General features: G+C 35.9%; 5 protein-coding genes and 1 non-coding gene across 8 annotated transcripts; 3 read left to right on the top strand and 3 right to left on the bottom strand.

The window, feature by feature from the left end:
• Positions 1–383: 383 nt before the first annotated feature.
• On the top strand, positions 384–2,286 carry LOC147564897 (subtilisin-like protease SBT4.14). 2 transcript variants are annotated; one of them, XM_086651018.1, is made up of 4 exons: positions 384–655; positions 1,282–1,495; positions 1,579–1,940; positions 1,986–2,286. In XM_086651018.1, exons 2-4 carry the CDS (start codon positions 1,384–1,386, stop codon positions 2,130–2,132), a joined length of 621 nt encoding a protein of 206 aa, XP_086507144.1. In that variant the 5' UTR covers positions 384–655; positions 1,282–1,383; the 3' UTR covers positions 2,133–2,286. The 2 variants fall into 2 exon arrangements, with proteins under 2 accessions (XP_086507144.1, XP_086507133.1); XM_086651007.1 differs by having other exon boundaries at positions 1,579–2,286.
• Positions 2,287–5,996: 3,710 nt separating this feature from the next.
• Positions 5,997–11,105, bottom strand: LOC147564896 (uncharacterized). Its single transcript, XM_086666234.1, has 4 exons — positions 8,516–11,105; positions 7,456–7,541; positions 6,581–6,701; positions 5,997–6,261 (listed from the first exon to the last, which is right to left on the bottom strand). The coding sequence occupies exons 1-4, from the start codon at positions 8,606–8,608 to the stop codon at positions 6,232–6,234; spliced, it is 330 nt and encodes a 109-aa protein (XP_086522360.1). The 5' UTR covers positions 8,609–11,105; the 3' UTR covers positions 5,997–6,231.
• Positions 11,106–13,725: 2,620 nt separating this feature from the next.
• On the top strand, positions 13,726–17,740 carry LOC147564895 (tRNA/rRNA methyltransferase (SpoU) family protein). Its single transcript, XM_086650996.1, has 4 exons — positions 13,726–14,179; positions 15,678–15,975; positions 16,361–16,411; positions 17,320–17,740. Exons 1-4 carry the CDS (start codon positions 13,899–13,901, stop codon positions 17,722–17,724), a joined length of 1,035 nt encoding a protein of 344 aa, XP_086507122.1. The 5' UTR covers positions 13,726–13,898; the 3' UTR covers positions 17,725–17,740.
• A 500-nt stretch (positions 17,741–18,240) lies between these two features.
• On the top strand, positions 18,241–18,328 carry TRNAM-CAU (transfer RNA methionine (anticodon CAU)). The gene is given in 2 exon segments: positions 18,241–18,278; positions 18,293–18,328. It is a non-coding gene; the product is annotated as a tRNA-Met (tRNA).
• Positions 18,329–19,005: 677 nt separating this feature from the next.
• On the bottom strand, positions 19,006–20,632 carry LOC147564893 (uncharacterized). Its single transcript, XM_086650983.1, has 5 exons — positions 20,580–20,632; positions 20,131–20,181; positions 19,937–20,017; positions 19,665–19,837; positions 19,006–19,291 (listed from the first exon to the last, which is right to left on the bottom strand). The coding sequence occupies exons 1-5, from the start codon at positions 20,596–20,598 to the stop codon at positions 19,196–19,198; spliced, it is 420 nt and encodes a 139-aa protein (XP_086507109.1). The 5' UTR covers positions 20,599–20,632; the 3' UTR covers positions 19,006–19,195.
• Positions 20,633–24,886: 4,254 nt separating this feature from the next.
• LOC147564892 (uncharacterized) lies at positions 24,887–27,222 on the bottom strand. 2 transcript variants are annotated; one of them, XM_086650961.1, is made up of 6 exons: positions 27,201–27,222; positions 27,110–27,165; positions 26,215–26,265; positions 26,011–26,091; positions 25,739–25,911; positions 24,887–25,160 (listed from the first exon to the last, which is right to left on the bottom strand). In XM_086650961.1, exons 2-6 carry the CDS (start codon positions 27,126–27,128, stop codon positions 25,065–25,067), a joined length of 420 nt encoding a protein of 139 aa, XP_086507087.1. In that variant the 5' UTR covers positions 27,129–27,165; positions 27,201–27,222; the 3' UTR covers positions 24,887–25,064. The 2 variants fall into 2 exon arrangements, with proteins under 2 accessions (XP_086507087.1, XP_086507096.1); XM_086650970.1 differs by lacking the exon at positions 27,201–27,222 and having other exon boundaries at positions 27,110–27,169.
• Positions 27,223–27,240: the final 18 nt, after the last annotated feature.

Below are 27,240 nucleotides of genomic sequence, written 5' to 3'. Positions count from 1 at the left end.
TTACTAGAGATACTTACTAAATTGTACTCCCTCCGTCTCATATTAAGAGTCTCACTTTCCTTTTAGAGACGTCTCATATTAAGTGTCTCACTTCCTTTTTTTATCATATAAAATTCATTTACTTTCCCACAATGCCCCTACCTTGAGTCAACTAAAATTTGTTAGAATTAGGTTTTGCAATAAAAGCACTTTAATGTTTAGTGAGGTGGAAAAATGAGACTCTCTTAAATTTTAGACTTTTTTTCTACAATAAATAAGGGTACAGATGGAAGAACAAAATATAAAATAAGAGTATGGATATAGTATCTGAGATTCTCTACCCTTTCTTGAGAGTCAAGTTAAGCACTCTTATTATATGCAACTGTGGGTCACAAGATTTTGGCAAGGAGAAAAGATAAGTTCGAACTTAGCGCAATTTGAAAATAAATTGCCAATTGGTATCATTTCTTATCAACGAGTTAGTTGCTCCAATAGTTAAATAATACATTATGTGCTAGAGATGGCAACTCAATCCGCACTGGCCTGAGGATAGCTCATTCCTCCCAGGCGGCTCTGCTCGCCTTCTAGCATTTGATATGACAACCCATGAAGCCCGAAATGTGGCAAAGTGTGTCAAGTATGTTTTCCTTGAAGGACATAGTGAAACAACCTTTATGTAAGTTAACTCATTTGAATTTCCTTCATAGTTTTATCTCTCTAGTTTTTTTTTTGATGAGATGTTTTATCTCTCTAGTTAAAAGTAGAAGTTTTGTAAGGTCTCAATGGACTTAAGGTTATGTAGTTGGGCTCTCGAGTTACTCTTGTGACAATCAAGTTCTGAGACGAGTCATTCTACCGGTTACTTAATGCAGATTAGTATTAAAAATCACAGAAATAGTTGCTTGTTTATTCCTTCTATTTTCTCATCCTTTGGTTTGTATAATTGGTGATAGCAATGGTTTTCAAGAAATTGTTAGTCTAATTCTTTGATACATCGTTTCTGACTGATAAGAACGGTTTTTTAAGAAGTGTTGTCTATACTTCCATCGACAACTTATTATTTAATTTAGAGCAATAGTTCAATAATCTCAAACTTTATCAATCATAGTCTAAGTTTAGAGTTAATATATTGTAGACTTTCACCTGATATGGTCAAATGTTCTGAAGTCTAGCTAGTTAAAACACGTAAAAACCTATTGTCATTAACTACTTTGAAATTTGAATTCAACAGTATGAATTCGATCTCATTAGTTCACTTTTTCTATACTTATTTGGTGTTAAAATCGTTGTATAACAAATCAGCTTGACATTGCTGCACCTGGAATTGATGTATTGGCTGCATTTACGCCTTTGAGAACGCTTACAAAGTTGCAAGGTGATACCCAATATTCGAAGTATACGATAATGTCAGGCACATTAAAGGCGTGCCCACACGTAGCTGGTGTAGCTGCGTATGTGAAGTCATTCCACCGGGGTTGGTCTCCTGCAGCCATTAAATCCGCCATTATCACCACTGGTATGTAAATCTTGAATCTCCCTCCTTCCTTGCATCTCACAAACAAGGACTCATTGAACTTTTAACTAAATTTTGATCAACAGCCACCCCAATGAGTTCATACGTAAATGTGGGAGCCGAATTCTCATACGGAGCAGGTCAGTTAAACCCATTACAAGCTGTCCATCCGGGTTTAGTCTACGATATGGATCAACTATCATACATTCAATTCTTATGTAATGAAGGTTACAAAAATGGGCCTATTAGAGTCATAGTTGGTTCTAAGACAGTGAACTGTTCAGAATTGCCTCCACCAAAAGGAAGTGATGCCTTAAATTATCCAACAATGCAATTAAGTATCAGAACTAGTGATAAAAAACCAGGAATTGCTGTTTTTAGAAGAAGAGTTACAAATGTGGGTCCTCCTAAATCAATATACAATGTCACCATTAATGGGCCTAAAGATGTTGAGATTACAGTAAGGCCCACCCAGTTGATCTTCAATAAAAAGTTGGAGAAGAAAAGTTTTACAGTTGTGGTGAAAGCAAAGAAAAAAGTAAAGCAAGATGAAGAAATTCAATCTGGTTCACTTGTTTGGAGAAGTGATATTCATTCTGTTAGAAGTCCCATTGTTATATATACTTCTGAATACTTTTAATAGATTTCATTTCGATTGGAATTTGGTTATTAACAATGTACGATGGTATTTATTAACGTCAGTGACTAAATAGTTAAAACACCGAAATGTCGATTTTGGAATCAAATTTGAAATAAAGATTGTGAATGGAATTGAATTAAGATGATTCATAAAAGGCAAAGTAATACTTATTTTCTCATTGTTTATACACATTAATGTGAATCTTATCCATTTGTATACTAGTATTTAAACATACAGTCTTGGTTAATTTTTCATAGTTAGCTATAAGATACCCCCATGTCAGAGACGAGTCATTCTTGGTTCTTATACCACCTATGATGATCCGAGCCCAACTGTTATCGATATTATCTCTGTTTTCTAAACTCATGTTCAATCCCCCTGGCGAAGATTTCACTAGTTTTGGATGACTTAAATGAGACATCAAAGTTGCATTTGAGAAATGGCACCCTTATACCCCTCTCCAACTATCTGTCGTACGTGGATAATAACGCGAGAGGTGTGCAAAGATGAAAATGTCTTTGGAAGAGTGTAAAAAGACGATATTGTCTCTTATCTGATATTGCCTCTTATCTTATTCAAAGCAGTGGAAAAGAGAGCCAAATGGGCAGTACTTGTATCATAGTTGTTCTTGGTGTTACTTCCACACCACATGGAGTCATTATCTGTCTTCAGCTTCCAAACTAACAAAAAGACGGTTTCTATTTATCAATCACTTTCTAAGCTACGACGCGTCAATTGTTTCTATAGGTGGCACCCGTAGCAGGGATGGCTCTTCTTCATCTCCATGGAGATAAGTGTATGTTACATGAAGCCCGAAATGTGGAAAAGGGTGTCAAGTATGTTTTCCGTTCGGATGTAATCTTTGCTTGAAGGACATAGTGAAACAACCTTTATGTAAGTTAACTCCTTTGAATTTCCTTCATAGTTTTATCTCTCTAGTTAAAAGTAGCAGTTTTGTAAGGTCTCAATGGACTTAGGGTTATGTAGTTGGGCTCTCAAGTTACTCTTGTGACAATCAAGTCGCGAGACGAGTCATTCTACGGTTTCTTATTGCAGATTAGTATTAAAAATCACAAAAAATAATTGCTTGGTTATTTCTGCTATGTTCTCATCTTTGGTTTGTATAATTGGTGATAGCAATATACCTAACACTAAGAAGGTGAGGGCCCTCGTGTTTGAATTTTCTACTCATAAAGCCTATCTCGAAGAGACTTATTCGTGAATCGGCTTTCGTTGTCAACAAAAATGAAATTTGACCCGTAGGTTTAACAAGAGAAAGATGCAGTTACGCTCTAAGAAATGGCTTAGAGACGCATATATTACTGAAAACAGTGGCTTTTCTTACTGATCTGACCAATGGTTGAAGGCAAAAGAAATAGTTGATGGCATAAAAAAACCATTCATATTCAAATTCTAAAAGAATAAATACATCATGGGGATTATTTTAAGCCAATCCTACCAGCTGAATGATTATTTAAGAAAAAAATAAAGAAGCTGAACCCCCAAAATGGGCGAGGGGCTGCCTACGTACCAATGAATTAGAACATGAAATCCTCTAATTCAAAGGATCAAGCCTTCACGTAGTTCTCTCTCATCCCTTTATTACCCATTAATGTTACTTCTCTTCATAAACTCATATCCTGAATCCTGATTATGCTGCTGTTGCTGCTGCTGCTGTGGTTCTTCTTGCAATCCATCTTGATGTTGTTGCTGCTGCTGGGGTTCTTCTTGCAATCCCTCCTGATGAGGTCTGGACAGCTCCCCTGGTTGTACTCCGTTATTGTTCAAGGAGTCATTGTGTTCAATGCCCAACAATGATGACAATTCTTTCATAAATTCATCAACTGATTCTATATCATTCTTGTTCTTCAAGTCGGCGAAGTCCATGGGGATCGTTTGATAATCAGAAATCATACCTTCCCAAAAAGATGGATCATTACCAACTTCATTATTTACATCATCAGCGGGTTCTTGTGCTACTACATTCGTATTGTTCAAGTAGTCATAGTCCATGGGGATTTCATAAGCAGTGTGCGTCATGTCCTCGATTACTATTGCTGTTGCATATGTTAAGCCAACTTGGTTATCTTCATTGTTGTTCAAGTACTGCTGCTGCTGCTGCTGCTGGGCATCTTCTTGCAATCCATCCTCATGAGGTCTTAGCAGCTCCCATGATTGTACTGCATTATTGTTCAAGTACAGCTGCTGCTGGGGTTCTTCTAGCAATCCATCTTGATGTTGTAGCTGCTGCTGGGTTTCTTCTTGCAATCCATCCTCATGAGGTCTGAGCAGCTCATCTGATTGTACTCCATTATCATTCATGTACTGATTGTGTTCAATGCTCAATAATCCATTTATAAGTTCATCATCTGATTCTTTTGCTACTACATTATTATTGTTGTTCAAGTCGATAAAGTCCATGGGGATCATCATTTGATAATCAGAAACCATACCTTCCCAAACAGACGGATCTTCATTATATACATTATCAGGGGGTTCTTCTGCTACTACATTAGTATTGTCCAAGTAGTCAAAGTCCATGGGGATCATTTCATAACCAGTGTTAGTCACGTCCTCGATTACTATTCCCGCTGCATCTATTAAGTCGACTTGGTTATCTTGAATAGGCTGCTGATATGCACTCAATACTTCTTCTACCGGTGATGTCGTCATGTCCTCGCTTACAATTCGTGGTGCATCTGTTAAGTCGACTTGGTTCTCTCGAATAGGCTGCTGATATGCACTCAATACTTCTTCTACCGATGATGTCGTTATGTCCTGGATTACTAACCCTGGTGCATCTGTTAAGCCGACTTGGTTATCTTGAATAGGCTGCTGATATGCACTCAATACTACTTCTACCGGTGATAGCGTCAACTCTGTTCCTCCTCTTGCAGTGTTGCTGCTGCTGCTACTACTAATACCACCATCGCTAACTTTCTTTCGGATTTTACACAATACATAGCCATTGTTGTTGGGGAATGTATCAGGCAATGTGTACTCATGCATAATCCATCTAATATTTGTTCTTCTTCTTTTGGAGTCAGGTTGTGATGATGATGAATTTTTATTTGTCTCTTCAAGTGAGAAGCTCTTCTTGATACCGATTTCCATATTGTTATCGTTGAAAATCAATTTACCTTTACTCTGGCCTTTCCATGTACATGAACCGACGGTTCTTGATGATCTGACAGACTTATTGGATTTCTTCTTAAGCTTTGTAAAGAAATACCGAACCTCGCCATAGTTTTCATCAGTATGATTACCCTGACCGTATTTGCTAGTATCTAGATTAGAGTTTATGTGGCCATCTTGAGTTAACTTGTCAAATATGTGCCAAGGTTCGGTAACATAAACATCTCTGTCATGGATAAAAATTTCAGTAAAAGGTAATAAATTTTCTCCCAATACCTTCTTCTTTAGATAGTCTTCGATGAGTTCTCCATCAGTTGGGCAAAATCTACACCCTTTAAGTAGTATTCCTTCCACTTCCATTGTTCTTCTTCTTCTTCTTCCTCTAATGAAATTTTAATTTTTTTTCTTCACTTGATTCTTTCTTTCTCTTGGTTGATCTTGAAGGTTATATATAGTGGTCAGGTGGGCTTGTAATTAGATTGGTAATCATGAAATCAGGTAGTTAGAGACGAGTCCTCAAATAGACAAAATTATAGAAAGTTTCTAATTGTCTTATTAGGTCGTACTCTTAACACTTTTTTGTCTTATACGAAAAAGTAGATATACGAAATATAATCCATTTTTTAAAAAAAAAATGAATTAAGTTTCTTTTAACCAAGTAATGGCTTATATAAAAGAAACGTAACGTTCACGAATAATTAGGCTTGCAAAAATAATAATCAAAACCCGTGTAAAATGTAAAATATTATCAGAGTAATATTCGGGTAAATTCAAGATTACATAGTCTTCACCTGCAAAAATATTTCAAGAAATTTATATTGAAACACCATTCACTGAGGAAAAAAAATAAGTTTTAAAAGTCATCCAAAACATTCCCTTAAAATCTTCACCGTAATGTCCATGTTCGTTCAAAATCTTACTCCTCTAAACGAACCTTTGCAGTTCAACACTCCTTCCCTCCCGCCTATATTATGAGTATTATCATCCCAATCACCTGCAAAATACATAGTTCTTCGTAAGAAGATGGGAAACTGTTAATTTCGGTTGGAAATAATGAATAAAATGATGATCGCACAGGCAATAAATTTAGAAAAGCTTTTGTTCCTAAATTTGATACTGGTTTTGAAGGGATTTGCACATTCTTCAGAAAACCTAGTTGAATATGCTAAACAGTTTATTTCAAAATCAAGATTATAAGTTTATCTGGGAACACATTGACAAATAAGATAAAAATGATGCCCACTAGAAAAATAAATACATAGCGCATTATAAGAGACAAACCGAAGATTTCAATTAATTGGCATCACACTTACAGATAAGAGGTTACTTGCGATGTCTATATGGTAGAGAAGCCACCTTATGATCCGGTATTGGCTTATCGTCCTTTGTGGAATCATCCCATCTTCTTCATCACCATCGAATTCCAATAAATAGCTAAAAACACACAAATATAGACAATGATACTATCTCATTATAGTTCGGAAAGAAAAAATTATAAAAATATTTTTGATATTTACTCAAGAAGAGAAAACAAAGAAATGATGAAATGCAACACTCCAACATGCAAGGTTATAAGCCAATAGTTGCAATGCAAAGCTTCATGATTGAAGGAGGGAAGCAACTCACTCTTCGTGCTTGTTTCTGAAAAATCAGATACATTTCAAAGTGACACGACAAAAAATGCAATGATGTAGACACTTTGGAGGTGGATATGACGAGCATTACTTTATAAATATTTTAGTTTCCCTAAATGAGTATTCAGATATATGTATATTCCCTATGATGAGGACTGACTGCCATTGGTTTGTATAAAGCAAAGGTGTTGGGGCAGAGCACCAAAACATGAGTGACAGTTCAGGAAATCCGGTGCCGGAAACATCATTTCGCTTTGGACAAGAAATAATATGCAAAAATGTTGGTTTGTGTGGCCTGATATTAGAAACCAAGGAACCATAATCTAAAACATGTATGATGTACTTAAACTGAAGAAATAAGATGGAATAAATTTGCATCGTTTTATTCGAAATAAGCACCAACCCAAATCATCTAGTTCTTTGTTAAAAACTATAATTCTGGAGAAGAAGTTGATCAAATTTTTAAAACCAAGGGAAAAAACAGAACAAGAAAAAACGGGTTTTTTTCATGGAAGGTTAAAGAAAATTTGCTAATTTGATAGTAGATGACTTACTGTTTTGATTTTATAGCATAAAGAATTACTTTTACGACAAACCACACATCCTTGTCAGCATCATCAGGTGTCTCCTTAGTTGCTACCTGCGAATTATTTGACGAAGAGAGAGAATACATTCATCAGATAACAATTTTGGTAATCAACGAAAAAAGAAAACGAATTCCTAATATTGGACAGTAACACACTACGGAAATCAAAACATGTTCACCTATCAATTTAGTACCAACAACTTCTAGCTTGGTTCGTATAGAAGTTCTTGAGGATGCCTTTTGATATCTAAACAATTACCCGATTACAACTTAGCCAAAAACATTAAATAAACTCAATAAAGTGATTTCTCAAAATGTACAACAACTCTGAATCTTTACTCCACATCCTAACAGAGATATACCCACCCACATGCCTAATGTAAGAATTTTATACCTTTCATTACAATGCATATTTTGATCGACATGAGCTCATTTCGACATGAAAATTTAGTTTTAGAAGTGTCAAACCAGATCAGGCAAAATTCACTTAATGAAACGATATATTATAGCTTCGGAAATGGAGTATCTGTCTTTTGTGGTTATTTTGCATTTAGTTTAGTTTTATCTATAATATCTGTTTGAGTCATCAATGTGTTTGAAAGACTGATCCAAAAGAACAATTTCGTTAAAGGTGAGAAAGACTAAAGAGTCTAGTTAAGCATAATGCCTCGAAGCAAATATGAATACCTCTATGCAAATCTCTGGAAGCTCCCTTTGTTCTCTAATTGTCGAGGGAATCTTTAAATCATAATAATTCTTCTCTGTTGTACTTCATTTTATTTCTTTTATTAATTATATACAAACTATCTATATTACAAATTTGATCCAAAAAAACAAGTTTATATAATTATATATTCGATGATTTTGTTCGAATAGAGAAACTATACAAGTTTACATATATAAATTCTACGAATATGTTTTATTAAATATTTGTTCATTGAATACATCAGATGCAAATCTAATATATGCGCACGCATATACAATATTGCAGGCTTTATGAATTAAGAGTATAAAGAGGAAATAAGTACCTTGAGTTGAAGGATTGTTCGATTCCGACCTAAACTGTAGAACAGAAATATAAACAAACTTAAAGCACAATGAAAAATAGAATATTGTGCCATGAATATGATATTCTGCCATCAAGATGGTAACAGGAAGAGATGATATTCTGAAGTATTTAAACTGAAACAAAGAAATGTACCTCTATATAGCTGCCAAAAGTCTATCTTATAAAACTTTTTCATGCTTTCAGAAACATCAACTACTTCATGACTTTTAATGTCATTTCCCTCGAGATCAACACTACTAACAAATAATTCAGTGTGCTGGAACATAAGTCTATGAAAGACAATTCAAAGAAATCGCGAACAAATACACTTACTAACTAATAATTTTCATGGTAGATTAGTTGTGTTAATCTTCCAAAATCGGATTTCACCAGGGACATAAAAGAGTAAAGCAGTAAAGGTAATAAAAAAACAAACTTTAAGAAAATTAAATACAATTGTGTTAGGAATTTTCACAAACACGTTGTGTGAGAAATATAAAAATACCTGGATTAGGCTACGGTGATAGAAAGATGTGGTGTAGACTTCATAGAATTGAATTGAAAATGGAAAAGGAAGGCAGTAGTAAGTACATTAGAATTGAAATAGAAAAACTTTACAGAGAAATTCATAAAGGAGGAGGAAGAGGTAAAGATTGAGGGTTAGATGAAAGAGATAAGATGGAAAACTGGAAAATATTGAGTAAGAAGAATTAATGAACGACAGTGAGAGGGAGAGGATGGAGAGGAATTGCAAAGAATTTGAGGAATTATGGAAGTTGAAACAAATCGAATGGGAGGAAGTTGAATTCATATTGAGAAACAGACTATTTATGTCCTAGTAGAATTATTTATGTCCTAGTTGGATTATTTATGTCCTAGTCATATTATTTATTTGTGCGTCTCGAAAATCATCTCTAGACCATTTAGGTATAGGCAGAGAGTTGTGATTCGCATAGCAAATGCGAATTATAGGTCCCTGTATAATGTTGGATTGGTGTAGAGATGAATTCTGAGACGCACACACGTCTGGGTATATGCACCGTCACGATATTCGTGCACCACTAAGAAGGAATTAATCTCGATGTTCTATATCGAAGGTGTTAGTCAAAAGGAATCTACCGCGTCTGTAGGACGCGGTGGACACCTAGTATATATATATAAAGACTAATGTTAATTTCTACCTAATGTTATTTTTTAACTATTTTTCTAAAATGAGTATTGAGTAGGCCTTCTATGTTTTCTTAACTTCTTTATATTATTCGGATGTGCATAAGACTACTTATCTATATTGGTTACAACCAACACAAGTCGTGTATCAATAGTAGTTGAGTCGGCTTATAATGTGACGGTAATGTATAGAGATAATTCGCTCGGATGACACATCAAGATTTTTAGACGCTTACAACTTATTATACTAAAAGTACCCCCACAAAGAATTTTTTCTGGGTCCGCCACTGGTGGAAAGTTGGAAACCAAGAACATGACGGCAATAAAAAAACTTAGGGATCAAAGTAATTACCCAATACCTAATTAATACTATTTTTTTTAATTTAAACACCCACTTCATAGAAAGTAATTACCCAAGACATATAAGCTAACATAATGAAATCCCGAAAACACAACCTGATGTCGCCGTATTGAACAGTTTCCACATTGAACAAAAAAAAAACAAAGAAAATCAAATAAAATAAAGAAAAAAATTTTGTTTATAGAGAAGACGGTAAATAAAGGAATAACTCAATTGAGAATGTGCATACTACTTCTCTAATTTTGACTATGGACAGAGGAAAATCAAAAGAAACTCATTGTTAACTATATCAATATAGTCAGTGAAGGAAGAAAACCAAAGAAATTTGCCTATAAAAAAAACAAGAACCCATTAGTATGTATCCCAACCAATATATATAGTCAGTGAACAAAAATCCAATGAAGTTTCCTATATAGGATAAACCAATAACTCTCTTGGAATTGGTGCCTACTACTTTACCTAATTTGAATCCGGATTGATCAAGACCATATTATATAATTCAACAAGGACCATCTTAGTTTCAAACATCATCATAAGCAGTATTTTCATCAAACCATAAAACAATTCAGCAATGATTGAAAAATTCAGCAATGACCTTCAATCGAAAAAATTCAAACTGGAATACCTAAACCCAAACCAACCAGCAATATTCCCAGCTTTATAAATTTCAATCCTAACTTATTGGCACACTTAATAGACTTTGTTTGAAGAATGTTGGTGGGAAAAAAGAGGTTGAGGGGGATGAAGTTTGAGTAGTGGGAGAGGGATTGACGTGGGACGTGAAGAGTTTGGTATAATTTTAATTAAATGTAAAGAAGTTATGAAGGGAAACAATGAACATGAATGAAGAATATACGAACCAGATTAAAAGATGAGAGTACATGAATGAAGAATAGACGGATCAGATTAAAAGATACAACTTTTCTTGGTCATATGTATGCGTGGCTGTCCAGTCATCATCTAGGAGTATGTGGCAATCTAGTCATAATCTAGGCGTTTATTATGTCCTAGTCACAAGTATCTGTTTTGTATAATAGATTAGATTTTACCATAAGTTTCTGTCTAATTTTCTGTTTCTACCCTCATTAAAATTTTGTGATTATTATCTTTTTATTTGTCCGTCTCATATTCTTTTATTATCTTCTACTCCACATTGCCATTTTTCTATTTCATCCCTCTCTCTCTCTCTCTCTCTTTTACCTCAACTTCTTTCATCCCACTATCGTCGACCTTGAAATAAATTTTCATAAATTTTGCTTTCCTTATTCAACCACCGCCACTTCCCCCACCAACACCTACTCTTCATATATCTCTCTCTTCCACCCTCCCACTTTCATATATCTCTTTGTATGTGTTTCGATGAGAGAAACAATTCTTTCGCTAGTACAGAGATGAGAAAGAAGGTGTTGTTGGTGGAAGAAGAAGAAAAGAGTTCACAAAAAAAAAAATCTTAATTTTGAGGTCGTTGACAGTTAGTTGGTTGGCAATACCTTTAGATTGAAGAAGGCAAAATACACGATAGAAAAAATGAAAGTAAGAGTGAAAGAATGAAGTAGGGGTGGGAATCGGCCCCGGTCGGGTTCATGTCATTCATCGGATCGGGTCGGTCAGGCTTTTAAATTCTTTGTCCATTTGGACTTTCGGGTTTAATCGGATAGGTTATTTAAAAAATCCTAGTGTCCAAAACCCGTCCAAGTCCGTCAAACTTTTCAGATTTCTCGGGTATCAGGCGGTCGAGTATCGGATTTTCACCAAAGTTTCAAAATATCTCGATCGAAATGACCAAAATATTTATATTTCGATGGTACCGAAATTTCTATCGAAACTAAAATTTAGTTAAGTTTCTCTTAACAATGTTGTGTCAATGACACTCCGCACATGGACAACAATATATGTATATATATATATATATATATATTATACACTTCAAATACTTTAAAAATATATCTATACATATGTTATACATGCATATATAAATAAATACAAGCAAGCATACATATAATATGGATAGGTATTATCGTATAAATGGATGACATTATTAAACGGGTTATGTTGGATAAAGATTACCGGGCTGGTTCGGGCGAGATGTCGGGTAGCACTTCAAAACCCGTACCCGACCCATTGATTTTATCGGGTCGGTCGGGCTAAACCCGTCTTCGGGTTTCGAGTACCCGCGAACTCTAACAGACTCGGGTACCCGTGACGGGTTTGGATTTGCGGACTTTTTTCTCAGCCCTAGAATGAAGAAAAGAAAAATAAAAAAATGAATAAGAATGTAAACTAAGTGGATTTGGCATGGACCACCCCCTTCCCAATCTGGTACTATTAACAAAAAATGATTCTGCTTCCTTTTGGAATAAAACCTAAACTTGAGACCTCCACCATTTTAGAAGTTGTGTCTACACTTTCAACTACTTTGACAACCAATATTTAGGGGGTGGTAGTGGTTCAGGACATTGGGAGACACTCAGAGAAAATGTTCGGTAGATATTTTAAGACTTTCGGGACATTTGTCCGTAGACAAAATGTCTTTATGAACATTTCATCACATTTGATTCATGGAGAAAATGTCTTGGAGACATTTGGTTCATAGACGAAATGTCTTGGGGACATTTCAACATATTGAATCCATAGACAAAATGTGTAGTGGATATTACTATTATTATTACTATTATTATTACTATTATTATTATTATTATTATTATTATTATTATTATTATTATTATTATTATTATTATTATTATTATCTCATAAATAAAGGATAATTGGTAGACATTTATTATTTTAACATTATCATTATTGTCTAACCATATGAAATAATGTATTTGTACTAATATTTCAAGAATATATTTTTCAACTTTTGTGGACATCTGTGGATATCAGAGGACATTGATGGACAATTAGTGGATATTTATTATTTTAATATTATCATTATTGTCTAATCACATGAAATAATATATTTTTACTAATTCTAGAATATATTTTTCGACTTTTGTGGACATCTGTGGATATCGGATGACATTGATATACATTTATTATTTTAATATTATCATTATTGTCTAATCATACGAAATAATATATTTGTACCACTATTTCAAAAATATATTTTTCGACTTTCGTAAACATCTGTGAATATCTCTGAACATTGATAGACATTTAGTTGATATTAATTATTTTAATCATATTATTGTCTTAGCATATGAAATACAAAAAATTTAATTAATATTTCAAATATATATTTTTTCGACTTTCGTAGACAGGTGTGGACAATTGATAAATATTTATTATTTAATATAATATAATAATAATATAATATAATAATAATACAATATAATCATAATATAATAATATAATAATTGTATAATATAGTAATATGATAATAATATCATTATTATTATAATAGAGTGTTATAATAATTCATATTTATATATATATATATATATATATATATATATATATATATATATATTTATCTATTATATTGATAATAATAATTGTTTTTATTATCTTCCTTACTAAAATGTCCTCGAGTGTCTTCCTTATTTTGAGAAACATTTTCTCTCAAAAAACTCTCCAAATTTACACTAAAATGTCTCAAAAACCAATTTGTCTAAATGTACGTGTCCCAAACGAATAATGTCCTAAATGAATAACAAACAGTTGGAAATGTCTCCAACCAATAACACGAAAATCTGGAGCCATTTCAAATGTCCCTAGCCAATAACACGAATGTCCCCCAATGTCCGGATCCACCCAATCGCCCAGCCAGCACTAACAAAACATAAAGAACAACCAAAAGAACATTCAAAATTTCAATTTTGCAAACAAATCAAAGATGCCCATATCTTCTTCTTCACTTATACTTAGCCCTCAATTTCCATTCTTACATGAAAGAAACAAACTTTCGAATCTCAATCCCACCATCAGAAGAAGAAGAAGAAAGGATGCTTGTGTTGTTCTTTCTTGTTCTTCAATGATGATTTCTTTACCTTCTCATGTTGAATTTGTTACCAGTCCTACTAACCCATTTGTCAAACACTGCTTGAAGCTCCGGAATAACTCTTCTTATCGTCACTCTCATTCTTCTGTTCTTGTTGTCGGTATTAACCCTATAAGGTTTGATAACTCACCCTAATTTCCCTTTTCTCTTATCTTAGATGGGTTGGGTTGATTTTTCTATTTTGGTTTGTTCTGGGTCTTTGTTGTTTATTTGTTAGCTTCTGTAATTGGGAAAACCCCAAATTGAATTACAGTTTATCAATTTATTGGGTTTGATAACTTACCCAAATTTCATTTGTCTCTTATCTTAATTGGCTCTCAGAGTTTGTTCCTTGTTCATGAAGGTAAAACTAGTTCTCAAGGAATTAGGGGTTCGGTTTTGGTTTTAGAATGTTTAAACTCTAAATTTCAGATGCCTTATTGTTTTACTAGGGTTTTATGAAAAGGGTTTAGGATAAAAACCATTATATGGTCATAGAGTTCTTGTTTTATAGTTAGTTGGCAATCAGTGTTTGTTTTTTGTTCATGAAAGTAAAACTACTTTTCAATTAAGAAGAAATTTCCTCGATTTTCTTATTTCATTTTGTGATTTAGTAGTTGACTTTATTTAGGAGGAATACTCGGCTGAGCTTCATTACTAGAGCATCTCTTCAGACTATACTATTACATTGTCAAGCAATTTGAGTGTACTGAGGTCACTATATGCTTGTTGAGTCTGTATAACGACCTAAATCCTAGCACTTACTAATATTGTCCTCACTTTAGCATGTCATGTCTGTTAGGCTAATCCCACATTGGTTGTGGAAGGGGCATGATGTGTGTTAATAAGTGTGGGAGAAGCCTTACCTCTTGAGCTAGCTTTTGGGGTAAGAGAGGCCCAAGACCACCCAACACTGGTATCAGAGCCCAGGTAATAACAAGTCTCGGCCCAATAACTATTGAAGTTAAGAGTCAATGTGTGAGGGGGAGATTGTTAGGTTAATCCCACATTGGTTGTGGAAGGGGCATGATGTGTGTTAATAAGTGTGGGAGAAGCCTTACCTCTTGAGAGGCCCAAGACCACCCAACAATGTCCAGGTCTTCTTAGTACAGGGTTTTGGTTTCGGCAGAGGCACTAATAGCCCACAAATAGTTCTTCACACTTATTAGTATAGGCTTTGTGAGCTCACTATAGGCTAGTTGAGTCTGTATAAAGACACAAATCTTAGTAGTTATCGATATCGTCCCCACTGCAAATCATGCACAAGACGAATTAGTAGAGGGTTTTGTTTTTGGACGAAGGCACTAAGAGCACGCGAACAGTCCTCCCTCACTTACTAAGCTCGTGCTCTCACTTGTTGCCCAGTCTCTGGACAGTCTTCCAAGCGATGTGGGATGGTACAGTCTGCGAACCATGTACTAAATTCCTTAATCCTGTAGGACGTTCAAGTCTCGTAGTGTTCAACTGTAGTTCTCGATCAATGTTAAGTTTGCCTTGTTACCTTTTCTGGAAGCTTCTCAAGTTTGGGTTTGATCAAGTTAATTAAACGGTTAATTCATTTTTTTTTTCTGAATAGACAAAATTATTAAGGTGAATCAATTAAAGATAGAATGCCATTGACAATGATTTATGCAGGGAAATAACCAATTATCAAGAATTGTTAGAAGGAAAACCTGCTATGGTGGACTGTTTACTTCTAAATGATGGTGCCGAGGTTCCCAGAGACTTGTCCTACTCATCTACGCGAGTTATTCGTGTGAGTTCAGCTGTAATGAAAAAACTTGCTGGAATTCAATCAGTTGATTCCATTGAAGCAATTGCACTAATGAAAATTCCTACTCGATTCTGTAATTTAGAGGACAGCAAAGGAGAGGTGAATGTCCGTAGTTTTTTCCCCTCCCCACATCGAATTCTGGTCCTTGATGGAATACAGGTATTTGACATTTCTTGATAAGGTTTTTCATCTCATATTGTTTCAGTTTTTCTTTCCGAACTCTTTCACTATTGGTGTGGTAGTCTACCTAAACAAATCCTAGTTCCTTTCCGTGGGTTGACAAACTTATGAGTAACTTCGTATTACCTCGCCAGTAACTCGAGAGTCGAATTCATAGCTATTTCAAGAGAGGACTTTAGGGAGCGATACCCCACACAGGGGTTGCCTGGTGTTGTCCAACAAGAACTAAAAAGTATAACCGCTAGCTCATTTGCCCTCTGGCGTTTTTCATTCAGAAACCACTAGCTCGAGTAATTGAAGTTTGGCCGATTTGTGGGAATTTTTAGGGTTTGTTTCTGACGAACTAATTCCTAACGAAATGCAGGATCCTGGAAACTTGGGTGCATTACTGAGATCTGCTAGGGCTTTTGGTTGGGTATGTTGTTTCTTAACATTTTTTTCCTTGTAGGTTCATTGCTTACTTACACTTAATTTTTGATAAAAATAGATAGTAATTAATTCTTGATATGTTTGAGGTAGTATATAATTGACGAAGATCACTCCTATGCCTCCTCCGGAGTGATTAGTAGTAGATTACGTAATGCTGGAAGTGAAATCCATCGAAAATGGATTATCCAAATTTGATGAAAAAAGATGTTGGTTCATCTATTTCGAAAACTCCTTTGATGCATTTTCACCATTCGAGGTTTTCACACTTCCATACCATATCTCATATCCACAACCTCCTTTAATCCCTAGAATTTCTGAGATTTTGATTATATATCCCCACTAGCTTAATTTTTGAAATTTAAGGCACATAAACCAAATAAGTGGGGTTGCCACGATTGGAATCTGATGTAGTTTTGAGGTATCAATTGTGATAGTCAAACATTGCTTGAAGGAACTTCCAGAGCTTGGAGTATAGGTGCATGTTCAAGCTTAGTAAATTCCACTTTCTATGTGGGATCACTTTCATACCATATCTCATATCCTTCGATGCCTAGAACTTCTCGGAGTTTGATTTTATCCCCACAAGCTTAATTTTTGAATTTCAAGGCACATAAACCAAATAGTGGGGATGCCACTTGTGGAATCTGATGTAGTTTTAAGGTATCAATTGTGATATAAATTCTGAGGCTATCAAGGTAGGCTCACTTAGCATTCTCGAAGAACAAAACCCTGTGCCCTTCGGATTTTAGGCCTAACTGCTGAGACCTAGGTTGTCAAATAGATACTTATACAGTCTAATTATTGCTTCATTCTTTTACTTATCATATAATTCTTCGTTTTATGACTTCGGTTTCAATTGTATTCCGTTGATCAATTAAGTCTCTAACCTAACAGGACGGTGTATTTCTACTTCCTGGATGTTGTGATCCGTTCAACGATAAAGCACTCCGAGCAGCACGAGGAGCTTCGTTTCAGATCCCAATTGTTTGTGGGAATTGGGTTCATTTGGAAACTCTAAGAAATGAATACAAGATGAAGATGTTAGCTGGTCATCCAGAGAGAAATCAACAAGGATTGAAATGCTCATCTCCTCTCTCTCAAGAACTTGTAAAAGCATTAGAAGACAAGCATGTATGCTTAATATTGGGTAGTGAAGGGAATGGTCTTTCAGACCAATCTAAAGAAGCTTGTGAGCTTATTAGTATACCAATGGCTGGAGAGTTTGAATCTTTAAATGTTTCCGTTGCTGGTGGAGTTTTCTTGTTTATGCTACAATCTCTCAACAATAAATTTATCTGATTTTTTTTTGTTCGTATGTTTTTTTGTCTATTGCGGTTAGTGTTAGAACAAAAAATTACCGGGACTCAGAAGTCAGTTTAGAGGGGCAAAAAGTAAAATGCCAGTGTCCTGTGTTAGGATCTGTTTTCCCGCATCATCGCAAAATGCCCTAGTTGATGTCGAAGAAAATGCAATTTGTAGACCACAGTATGAATAAGCATGAAGAAGTGATGAGACTTATAACCTCGCAAAATGTAGTATGTTTGCAACTTGTAGAGTACAACTTGCGATTTATCCCCAAACCTGTCATTTTGGCCTCGGGAGCTTCTACAAAATTGATAGGAGCGTGGTCCTTTGTTTCTATGGTGTGCCCGTTTTGGACTTTTGACACATTTCAATTATAAAGTCCTAATGACTTGGAATGACTAATGTAAAACGTAATCGATTTAAAAAAAAAATTATAAAGTCCTAGTAGAGCTTCTTCTATTGAATTGTTGGTGATGGTAAGAAGGTAAGATGACCGAACATAACACCAAAGGGGTGGTGGCGCAGTTGGCTAGCGCGTAGGTCTCATAGCTTAAAGCGAGCAATCCTGAGGTCGAGAGTTCGAGCCTCTCTCACCCCATCCAACTTTTTTTTTTTTATCAAACCTTTTTGAATTTTTATGCTACTTGATTTCGCAGACAGGAAGTAACCTTCTTTGTCTGTGAGTTTACTAGTTGATTTCTCTAGTTCCTCGTGCGATACTGATAATAATGCAAAGAACAAAAACGAAATCGAATCGAAAAATTTCCACAAGCTCATCAAGACATCAAATAATCTGTTTGTTTCCCTTCGCTTTGTTTCAATAATCTTACTCTCACCCTTAGCCAAGCTTTTCTTCCACATAAAGGAAATCTGCATATTGGTCCTCGTTAAGGATAGGCACGCGAAAACACCCAAGACGCAAGCATATCCTGTCTGCAGCTTCTAAATCTGAGATAGGTAGTAGCACCCTCCATTGGAGGACTTGCTTAAGTCCAAGTTAATAAGCTCATGAGTAGGCAAAAGTCCTCAAGGGTAGGCATGCGAGAAAAATCCAAGATGCAAGCATACACTATCTGCAACTTCCAAATCTGACATAGGTACTAGTACCCTCTATCAGACGACTCGCCTAAACCCAAGTTAATAAGATCAGGATGATTTTGGCGCTTCAACTATTAGCATTACCACCAAACTTTTTGGCGATCAATCAAGCCTAATCTGATACGTCAAACCAACATCAGATCTAATTAGATGAGATAAACCCAATAAGACGCATAATGTGAAAATGAAACTTCAAATTCAATACCAAAACAAGGGTTCAATAATGATCTGTTTAAGATTCAAGTCCTACATATGGGCATAAAGAATTATTGATTTCTAAACTTCCATCCACTAATCAAGTAGCATCTCTCTCTTGACCAACAATGTGAAGCACAAAAAGGAACTAAACAGAGGAACTGCAAAAGACTTAACCCATCATAGAACCAGAGTTCCTGCGGCATTTAGACAACATGTCTAGGTAGAACTGGCATTTGCTGATGTCGCTTCCAAAGTGGTTCAAACACTGCAGGAATAAAAGCATTTGAATTAATGATGAATTCAAAATAACCATTTCAAACAAACCCACCCAATGACCACAACTATAGAAGCGAGTGTGCGCGTAAGTTGTTAGGGCGTAATTAGTTAAGCTACCCTTAAGGTCAGTTCTAAAGAATCTGTCGGTCTTAACTTGCAGTATATGCCACTAAAATGACACATCAAATACTGAATTTACCTTCATCTTAGTATTGAGGGTTAACCCATACACAATTATATCATATTTGACTAGAATGATGCGCAAACTACTACCTAAGTAATGTTACTCATTAATAAACTTTCAGAGAAGTTATTTAAGCTATATTTGTTCATCTGCTTATACAAAATAAAAAGAAACTTACATCCTGAAAGGCCTTGTTGTGAATACCACAAGCATCAGCTCCAGCAGAACTCATGGCAGGTGCTGGGGATGCATTAGCCTCGGCTTCAACAGTTTCAAGTCGAATGGTACGAGGACCCATTACAGCTTCAACAGCTCTTTGAGCAACAGCATCTCCAGTACCAAAAGCCAAACCTAGTGAGGAACAATACATCAGTAAGACCTTTTCTTATACTACTATTAAGTACTAAAACCCATAAATAGAAGTGAAATGCCAATAAACAGTTAGCTAACCTTCAGCAATGGTAGAACCAATTGCCGAGATGATACCACCACCACCACCCTGAGCTGGAGCAGGTGGAGGAGCACGAGGTGCTGCAAAATGAAACAATAAAAAAACATAAAAAGATTAAAATATGAAACAGTAGAAGGATATCATATGCGACTTATCTTAGTAGTAGTTTTAAAAATCAATTTGGCACTCATACCTGGCTGTGGTGGATTACGGACAGGGGCACGAGCACGGAATGCGGATCTTCCTGTTAAAAATGGTAAGAACGGAAAAAAATGCTTACAGAGGTGAATTAATATACTAAATATTATCACCCAAATAACTAGAATACGGCTTAAATAATATTTTATTTTTAATATGTCTTTCGGATCACTTAACTACAAAAACAAGAAGTATCAACAAAAAAAACTCAAAAACAAGAAAAAACCATAAGAGACTACTACATTATGTTCAACAAAAAAAAGAAAAAAAAGACTACTACATTACATTTTTAGAAGAAATTATATCTACTTCAAAAAGTATTATTTCAATCAAGTTCCAAAATAACGATTCGCTTTGCGCCACCAAAATGTCAGGACCGACCCTCGCAGCGATCTTGTTCATGATTCACAATGCAGATAAAGAAAGAGATTGGAAAACACGTACCTCCAGATCGGCGGGGCATGATTTCAGGGGAAAAAGTTGATCTAGTGAACAGTGAGTCCAAAGATAAAGGAGTAGGAGCTGTATATATAAGCAGAAAATTTACTTGAGAATCTTGGGGAAGAAGTCAGAACGGGTCAATCAATTTGGGTGGTTCTAAAGGCACCAAGCCAAAAGGCTGTTAGCATCCATCTCTATTAGCACTAGGCCCAACTGCTCATTTCTCTGTTAGCACCGTTCAACTATGTAGGCACCAGTCAAAGCCAACTTAACTCTAACACCTCTATCCGTTTATCACAAAATCAAACAAAATCTATCGGACGGACTGAACCAGTCCGAGCCTTAAGAGGACCAAACAGATCCGTTGATCCGGGACTTAAGAGGACCAAACGGATCAGGTAATCCGGGACTTAAGAGGACCAAACGGATCAGCTGATCCGGGACCTAGGAGGACCAAACGGATCAGTTGATCCTGGACTTAGGAGGACCAAACGGATCAGCTGATCCGGGACTTAGGAAGACCAAACAGATCAGCTGATCCGGGACCTAAGAGGGCCAAACGGATCAGCTGATCCGGGGCTTAAAAAACATCCCAATCCTCACTCCCTTTCTCGTGAACTCGACCATGACCAGCTCCTCTGCTACTTCTCGCAAGGTTTTCTTCATCTTTCTCTCTCTAAAAACCCTTATTCTCATCTCTCTCTCTCTATCTTTCTGAATCTTGCAATCTTTCTTCTACATTTACAAAGGGGATATAGAAGGAATGAAGATGAACATGAGAAGGAAGAGGAGAGAAAATGAGTTTATTTTGTGGATGAAATTTAGTGAAGAAGGAAGAAGAGAGTGGACCCATTCTTTTCAATTTTGTGTATTTACTAACAGGAATATAAAGTAAAAAAGAAAAAATGAATTTTTTTACTTACACTATCTAGATGAGCACACATGATTTTTGTTTTGGAAAAAAAATGAACTGGTATTCTTTTTATTTTGGAAGAAGAAGATGGAAGAAGCAAATGAAGGTGAATGTCACCCACATTAAAAACCGGTGCTTATAGAGAACTCGGGTCAATGGCTATTGACCCGAGTCAATAAAATTTCCGGATGCTAACAGCCTTTTGGCCCGGTGCCTTTAGAAGCACCCAATCAATTTTTATATTATAGGGTTATGGTTATCTAAAGGTAAAATGATCTAATTCCAAATGGGCTTTGATGTGTATTCTAGTCTTTAGGGCTCTCTAGGGCACTCACTGTATGGACATTTCATATATATCTAATGACATGTACGAGCATGTAACCTGGGGCTGTAAATTCATCTTGTGAATATGACTATGAGTTTTAGTCTTTAGGGCAGTATAAATGATTTTTTTTTTTTTGGGATAAACTCTCATAGACAAAGTAATCATGTAACCTTACAACGTTCAAGGGGTATAAAACATAAAAGAACCGATACAAGAGTACTGTTAGTTAACTGAAAAGACTAAAAAGCATGTTGCTTAAGTCAGAGGGGCTAATGCGGATTTTGTCACCTGACTTGATGAGCCTCTATATTGCAATTACATGGGCAAAATTGTAACTCCACCTTGCTGTGCCAGATGTCTCTACGAAGGGTACTTATCTCCCTTGATAGACGCCACGGTATTAGCATTTCCATCATTAATTTTGAATCTTCGGTGCTGTTTGTTTTTTTTATTTTTCAGCTCCAATTCAGATTTCAGATGTTTGTTTTTGTATTTAAGAAATTCTGAAAACTAATCTGAATCGGGCCATGGTCTGAATAAGCTGAAAAAGATCCCACATAATTCAGATTTCAAAACAAGTCTGAAATCTTGGCCCATCATCTGAAATTCGTCAAATGACGAATCTGCCCCTGTGATTTAGGAAAAATTACACCACTAGCAAACCACAACCCACCGGCAAAACCACAACACCAGCAGCTCAAGCCACCACCATCAGACCACTGCACCACCAACATTAGACTACAACTCCACCACCCTTAAACTACAACACCACCACCAACATTAGACCACAACACCACCACCCTTAAACTACATCACCACCACCAATATTAGACCACAACACCACCACCCATAAACCATAGCACCACCACCAACATTAGACCACAACACCACCACCCTTAAACCACACCACCACCCTTAAACCACAACACCACCTCATTCAAACCAAATCAGCACCACCTCTACAAAACAACCATCATCCTACACCACCACAACCATCAGCCTGCACCACCACATCATCAGCCCACACCACCGCCATCTTCGATCAGAGACAGAGAGGGGTACCACCACCATCTTCGGTCAGAGACAGAGAAGGCTTGAAATATTAACCATTAACCCACACCACCACCATCTTCGATCACATACTAAAAGAAGTCCACACCACCACCATCTTCGATCAGAGACAGAGAAGGCTTGGAAATCACAGAAGTGGGAGTGAGGGGGTAAGAGAGAGAGAGAGAGAGGCGGTAGAAAGAGGATTAAGGTTTGCTTAGGTTTTTTTATTTAAACAAGGGAGGAGTGAGAAATTAGGAGTTAGGGTTTGTTTGGCTAAAATATCAAAGAGGGTTATAAGTGTCAAAAATTATTTTCAGACAGAAGAATTCAGATTGAAATACAAACGTACTAACTTGTAAAAGTATTTATCCAATTCAGATTCAACCATTTCAGTTCAGCCTATTCAGATTCAGCTAATTCAGATTCAGACAAAAAAAAAAACAAACACAACCTTCTTCTGTTATATATAAACCTATTCTCATTTCTTTACTTAGCTCAAACCCTAACTCGAAGCCTCTCATTTCGCTGTGAAGAGGGCAGTATATATGATTATGGCACCATTTAGAGCAACTCCAACTAAGAGGTGGAGGAGTTGTAAATTTGAATTTACATCCCCTCCTCCCACGTCCAACCCCAGTCGACCCTTAATTATGGGTTGGTTGAACGCCCCAACGTCGTTGGGGTTGATCCTAGCCGTCATATTTTTCCAACGGCTGGGATCTTCTCCAAATTATTATTTTTAAAATTTTTTGGTTTATTAGGATCTTCTCCAAATTATTATTTTTAAAAATTTTTGGTTAATTTAAAAAAATTAAAATTTAACAAAAACTCACACAAAAATTGTTCTTATTAAATCTAACGAAAACCCACACATCTTATATAATCCAACGTGTCTGTTCCCGAATAATTTTTCAACCTTAATAAAAAATATTAATTCAAAAATAGTTTAAATAAGTATTTTTTTTTTTACATACACAAAATCACACACGTTCTTCGAACACTCACAAAAAACTCATACACGTGTTTCCCACATGCACATATTGAATGTCTCAAGAGAGGCTGAAGTTGGAGCTGAATTTTAGGAGTTGAGCTGAGGCTGTAACTTTTGAGTGAAAAAATGGCTTTTAGGACCTCAGGTTGGACTTGCTCTTATATTAATATTTAGTAGGAACCGTAATAAACAAAAATGGTTTATTCTTTCTGCATAAATTAGAGTTAGATTGTGGTTTCCACCTAACCAGACTCAAATGCAATGATAAAATTGATAGAGAGTTAGAAATGTAGAGATTATTGGTGGACTTAGACAAATGATCTATTTCTTTAAGCCAACACACCATGTTATTTGTACCAATAGTGTAGGTGAGTGTCCTGTAAACAAGTGTCTCGCATATCACAAACGGGCCACGCTTAAGTGTAGAGAGAGCATTATATCATATCTTAATTCATTACCAAAGTGTATGTGAAAAAGAGGCTATACGCCAGTAGACATTTTTTTTTTCCTTTAGTAGCTGTGATTAGCAGCCATCATGTTACCATAAACTCATTAGTTTCAAATTTAGTTATCAACTTCGACCCTTAATATCTCATTTATACAGAGTAAGGTTTTGTGCAAACTGCTCACTGGATATTACGAACATACATAGCCACAGGTCGTCGTCTTAATGAGTGGAACCTAGTCAAAATACAGAAAGTAGTCTCGCTCAAGGGTGGAGCTAAAGGCACCCAGATTTAGCACAAAATGAGAGAGGTTCCTTGTGTAACCCGTGTTCCAACAGAATTTTCGTCCAGGGCCAAAAGAGTTTCCATGGATCTTTGCCATTATATGGGAGGCATTCTCTAGGGTTTAGGATTTAAGCCTGGTCAATATACAGGCAGATGATGATCGTGATGATTTTGGCGAAGTTCAACAAAAAAAAAAAGGAGGATTTTGGCACTTGAACTGCCAACATTTTGGGGATCAATGAAGCCTAATCTCATACACCAAACCACTAAATTATAGATGAGATAAACCCAATAAGATGAATAATGTGAACATGAAATTTCAAATTCAATAATGATCTGTTTAAGATTCAAGTCCCACATATGGGCATAAAGAATTATTGATTTCTAAACTTCCATCCACTAATCAAGTAGCATCTCTCTCTTGACCAACAATGTGAAGCACAAAAAGGAACTAAACAGAGGTACTGCAAAAGACTTAACCCATCATAGAACCAGAGTTCCTGCGGCATTCAGACAACATGTCTAGGTAGAACTGGCATTTGCTGATGTCGCTTCCAAAGTGGTTCAAACACTGCAGGAATAAAAGCATTTGAATTAATGATGATCAATTTCAAATAAAACAACCACATTTCAAGTTGCAGTTTCATGGGATATTGAGAAAGTTGTGACAATATTCTTTGCAATTAAACAATAAACAATCTGCCTTTATATGTAAAATACATTTAAACAATTCTCAACATACTTCCAACAGTGTAACAATCTTTACGAGTTCGAATGTTCTAAAGTACACCAATTCTTAACTTATAGACCGAATATAACCATCCCAAACAAACCCAATGACCAGTTGACCACAACTACAGAAGCGAGTATGCGCATAAGTTATTAGGGCCTAATTAGTTAAGCTACCCTTAAGGTTAGTTTTACTGAATCTGTCTTGGTCTTAACTTGTATATGCCGTTAAAATGACGCGCCCAATACTGCATTTATCTTCATCTTAGTATTGAGGGTTAACCCATATACAATTATACCATATTTGACCAGAATGATGCGCAAACTGCTATCTAAGTAATGTTACTCGTTAATCATTTTCAGAGAGAAGTTCTTTAAGCTACATCTGTTCGTCTGCTTATACAAAAGAAAGAAACTTACATCCTGAAAGGCCTTGTTGTGAATACCACAAGCATCAGCTCCAGCAGAACTCATGGCGGGTGCTGGGGAAGAATTAGCCTCAGATGCAACAGTTTCATGTTGAATGGTACGAGGACCCATCACAGCGTCAACAGCTCTGTGAGCAACAGCACTTCCAGTACCAAAAGCCAAACCTAGTGAGGAACAATACATCAGTAAGACCTCTTCTTATGCTACTATTAAGTACTAAAAACCATAAATAGAAGTGAAATGCCAATAAACAGTTAGCTAACCTTGAGCAATGGTAGAACCAATTCCTGAGAGCATACCACCGCCACCACCCTGAGCTGGAGCTGGTGGAGGAGCACGAGGTGCTGCAAAATGAAACAATAAAAAACCATAAAAAGATTGAAATACAAACCACTAGAAGGATTTCATATAAGAATTCAATCACAGGATCTTAGTAGTCGTTATAATAATCAATTTGCCACTCATACCTGGCTGTGGTGGGCTACGGACAGGGGCACGAGCACGGGGTGCGGGTCTTCCTGTTAAAAATTGTAAGGGAAATGCTTAAAAAGGTGAATTCATGTAAATAATATCACCCAAATAACTAGCATACAACTTGAATGAAATCACAATCCCATTTTACAAACGTCAATGTCTATTAGTTAATCTAGCAATACATTGCCGATATATTAAACGTAAAGCAAGTTCTCCACCTTGTCTATGCGGATGTCCTATAACTCGACAACATATAGAAAATACATCGACCTCTGGTTGATATGCATCGGATAGCCATTACAAGTTGGTCAAACAGTTACCATTTCAATCATGTTCCTTTTCCCCAAAATCAAAGAAAAATTAAGAGTTCTTCCTCTAAAATTCTAAATAGGATAATTACAAAATAATAACTGATAAAATCTGGAACTTTTGTGTTAAATTGAACGACTCACTAAACAAGGATCACACTTAATAACTCGACATAGCCTAATACTTTTCCACCACTAGTTAGCACAGAAAACCCTAAAACGTCTTCGAATTGGTTAATGGTAGCATCCTAAATAAACCTAAATACCAAAATTAAGTGACTCTATATGGATAATACAGCTTATCGATTCAAACATACATCTGGTGCTACTATATCATGATTTGAAAAATGAAAACCCTAGAAACGAAGCAAGTAGAAAAATCAATATCTAACACGATAGAAGAAATCTAAGAAATATAAGAAACCGAGTAACAATCTTTATAAACGTCAACGGCGGCACGTTATGAGAGAAACAAAAAGAAACCCTATAAACACCAAAAGAAGACGAGAAATGAAAAAGAAACCAGCGATGTTGTAAAAGATTCAAAGATAAAGAAATCTAGAGAAATCGGAAAAGGTACCTCCAGATCGGCGGGCCATGGTTTCAGGTGAAGAAGTTGATCTAGAGAGAGAGAGAGAGAGAGAGAGAGAGAGAGAGAGAGAGAGAGAGAGAATCAAATGAATAGTGAGTCCGAAGAGAAAGGAATGGGAA

This window comes from Eschscholzia californica, unplaced genomic scaffold, assembly GCF_041429995.1.
Source record: "Eschscholzia californica isolate CP2 unplaced genomic scaffold, dmEscCali1.0.p SCAF_1, whole genome shotgun sequence".
In the NCBI taxonomy this organism is placed as follows: Eukaryota; Viridiplantae; Streptophyta; class Magnoliopsida; order Ranunculales; family Papaveraceae; genus Eschscholzia; species Eschscholzia californica.
The sequence above is the reverse complement of the archived record's forward strand: the minus strand, read 5'-3'. Positions and strand labels throughout refer to the sequence as shown.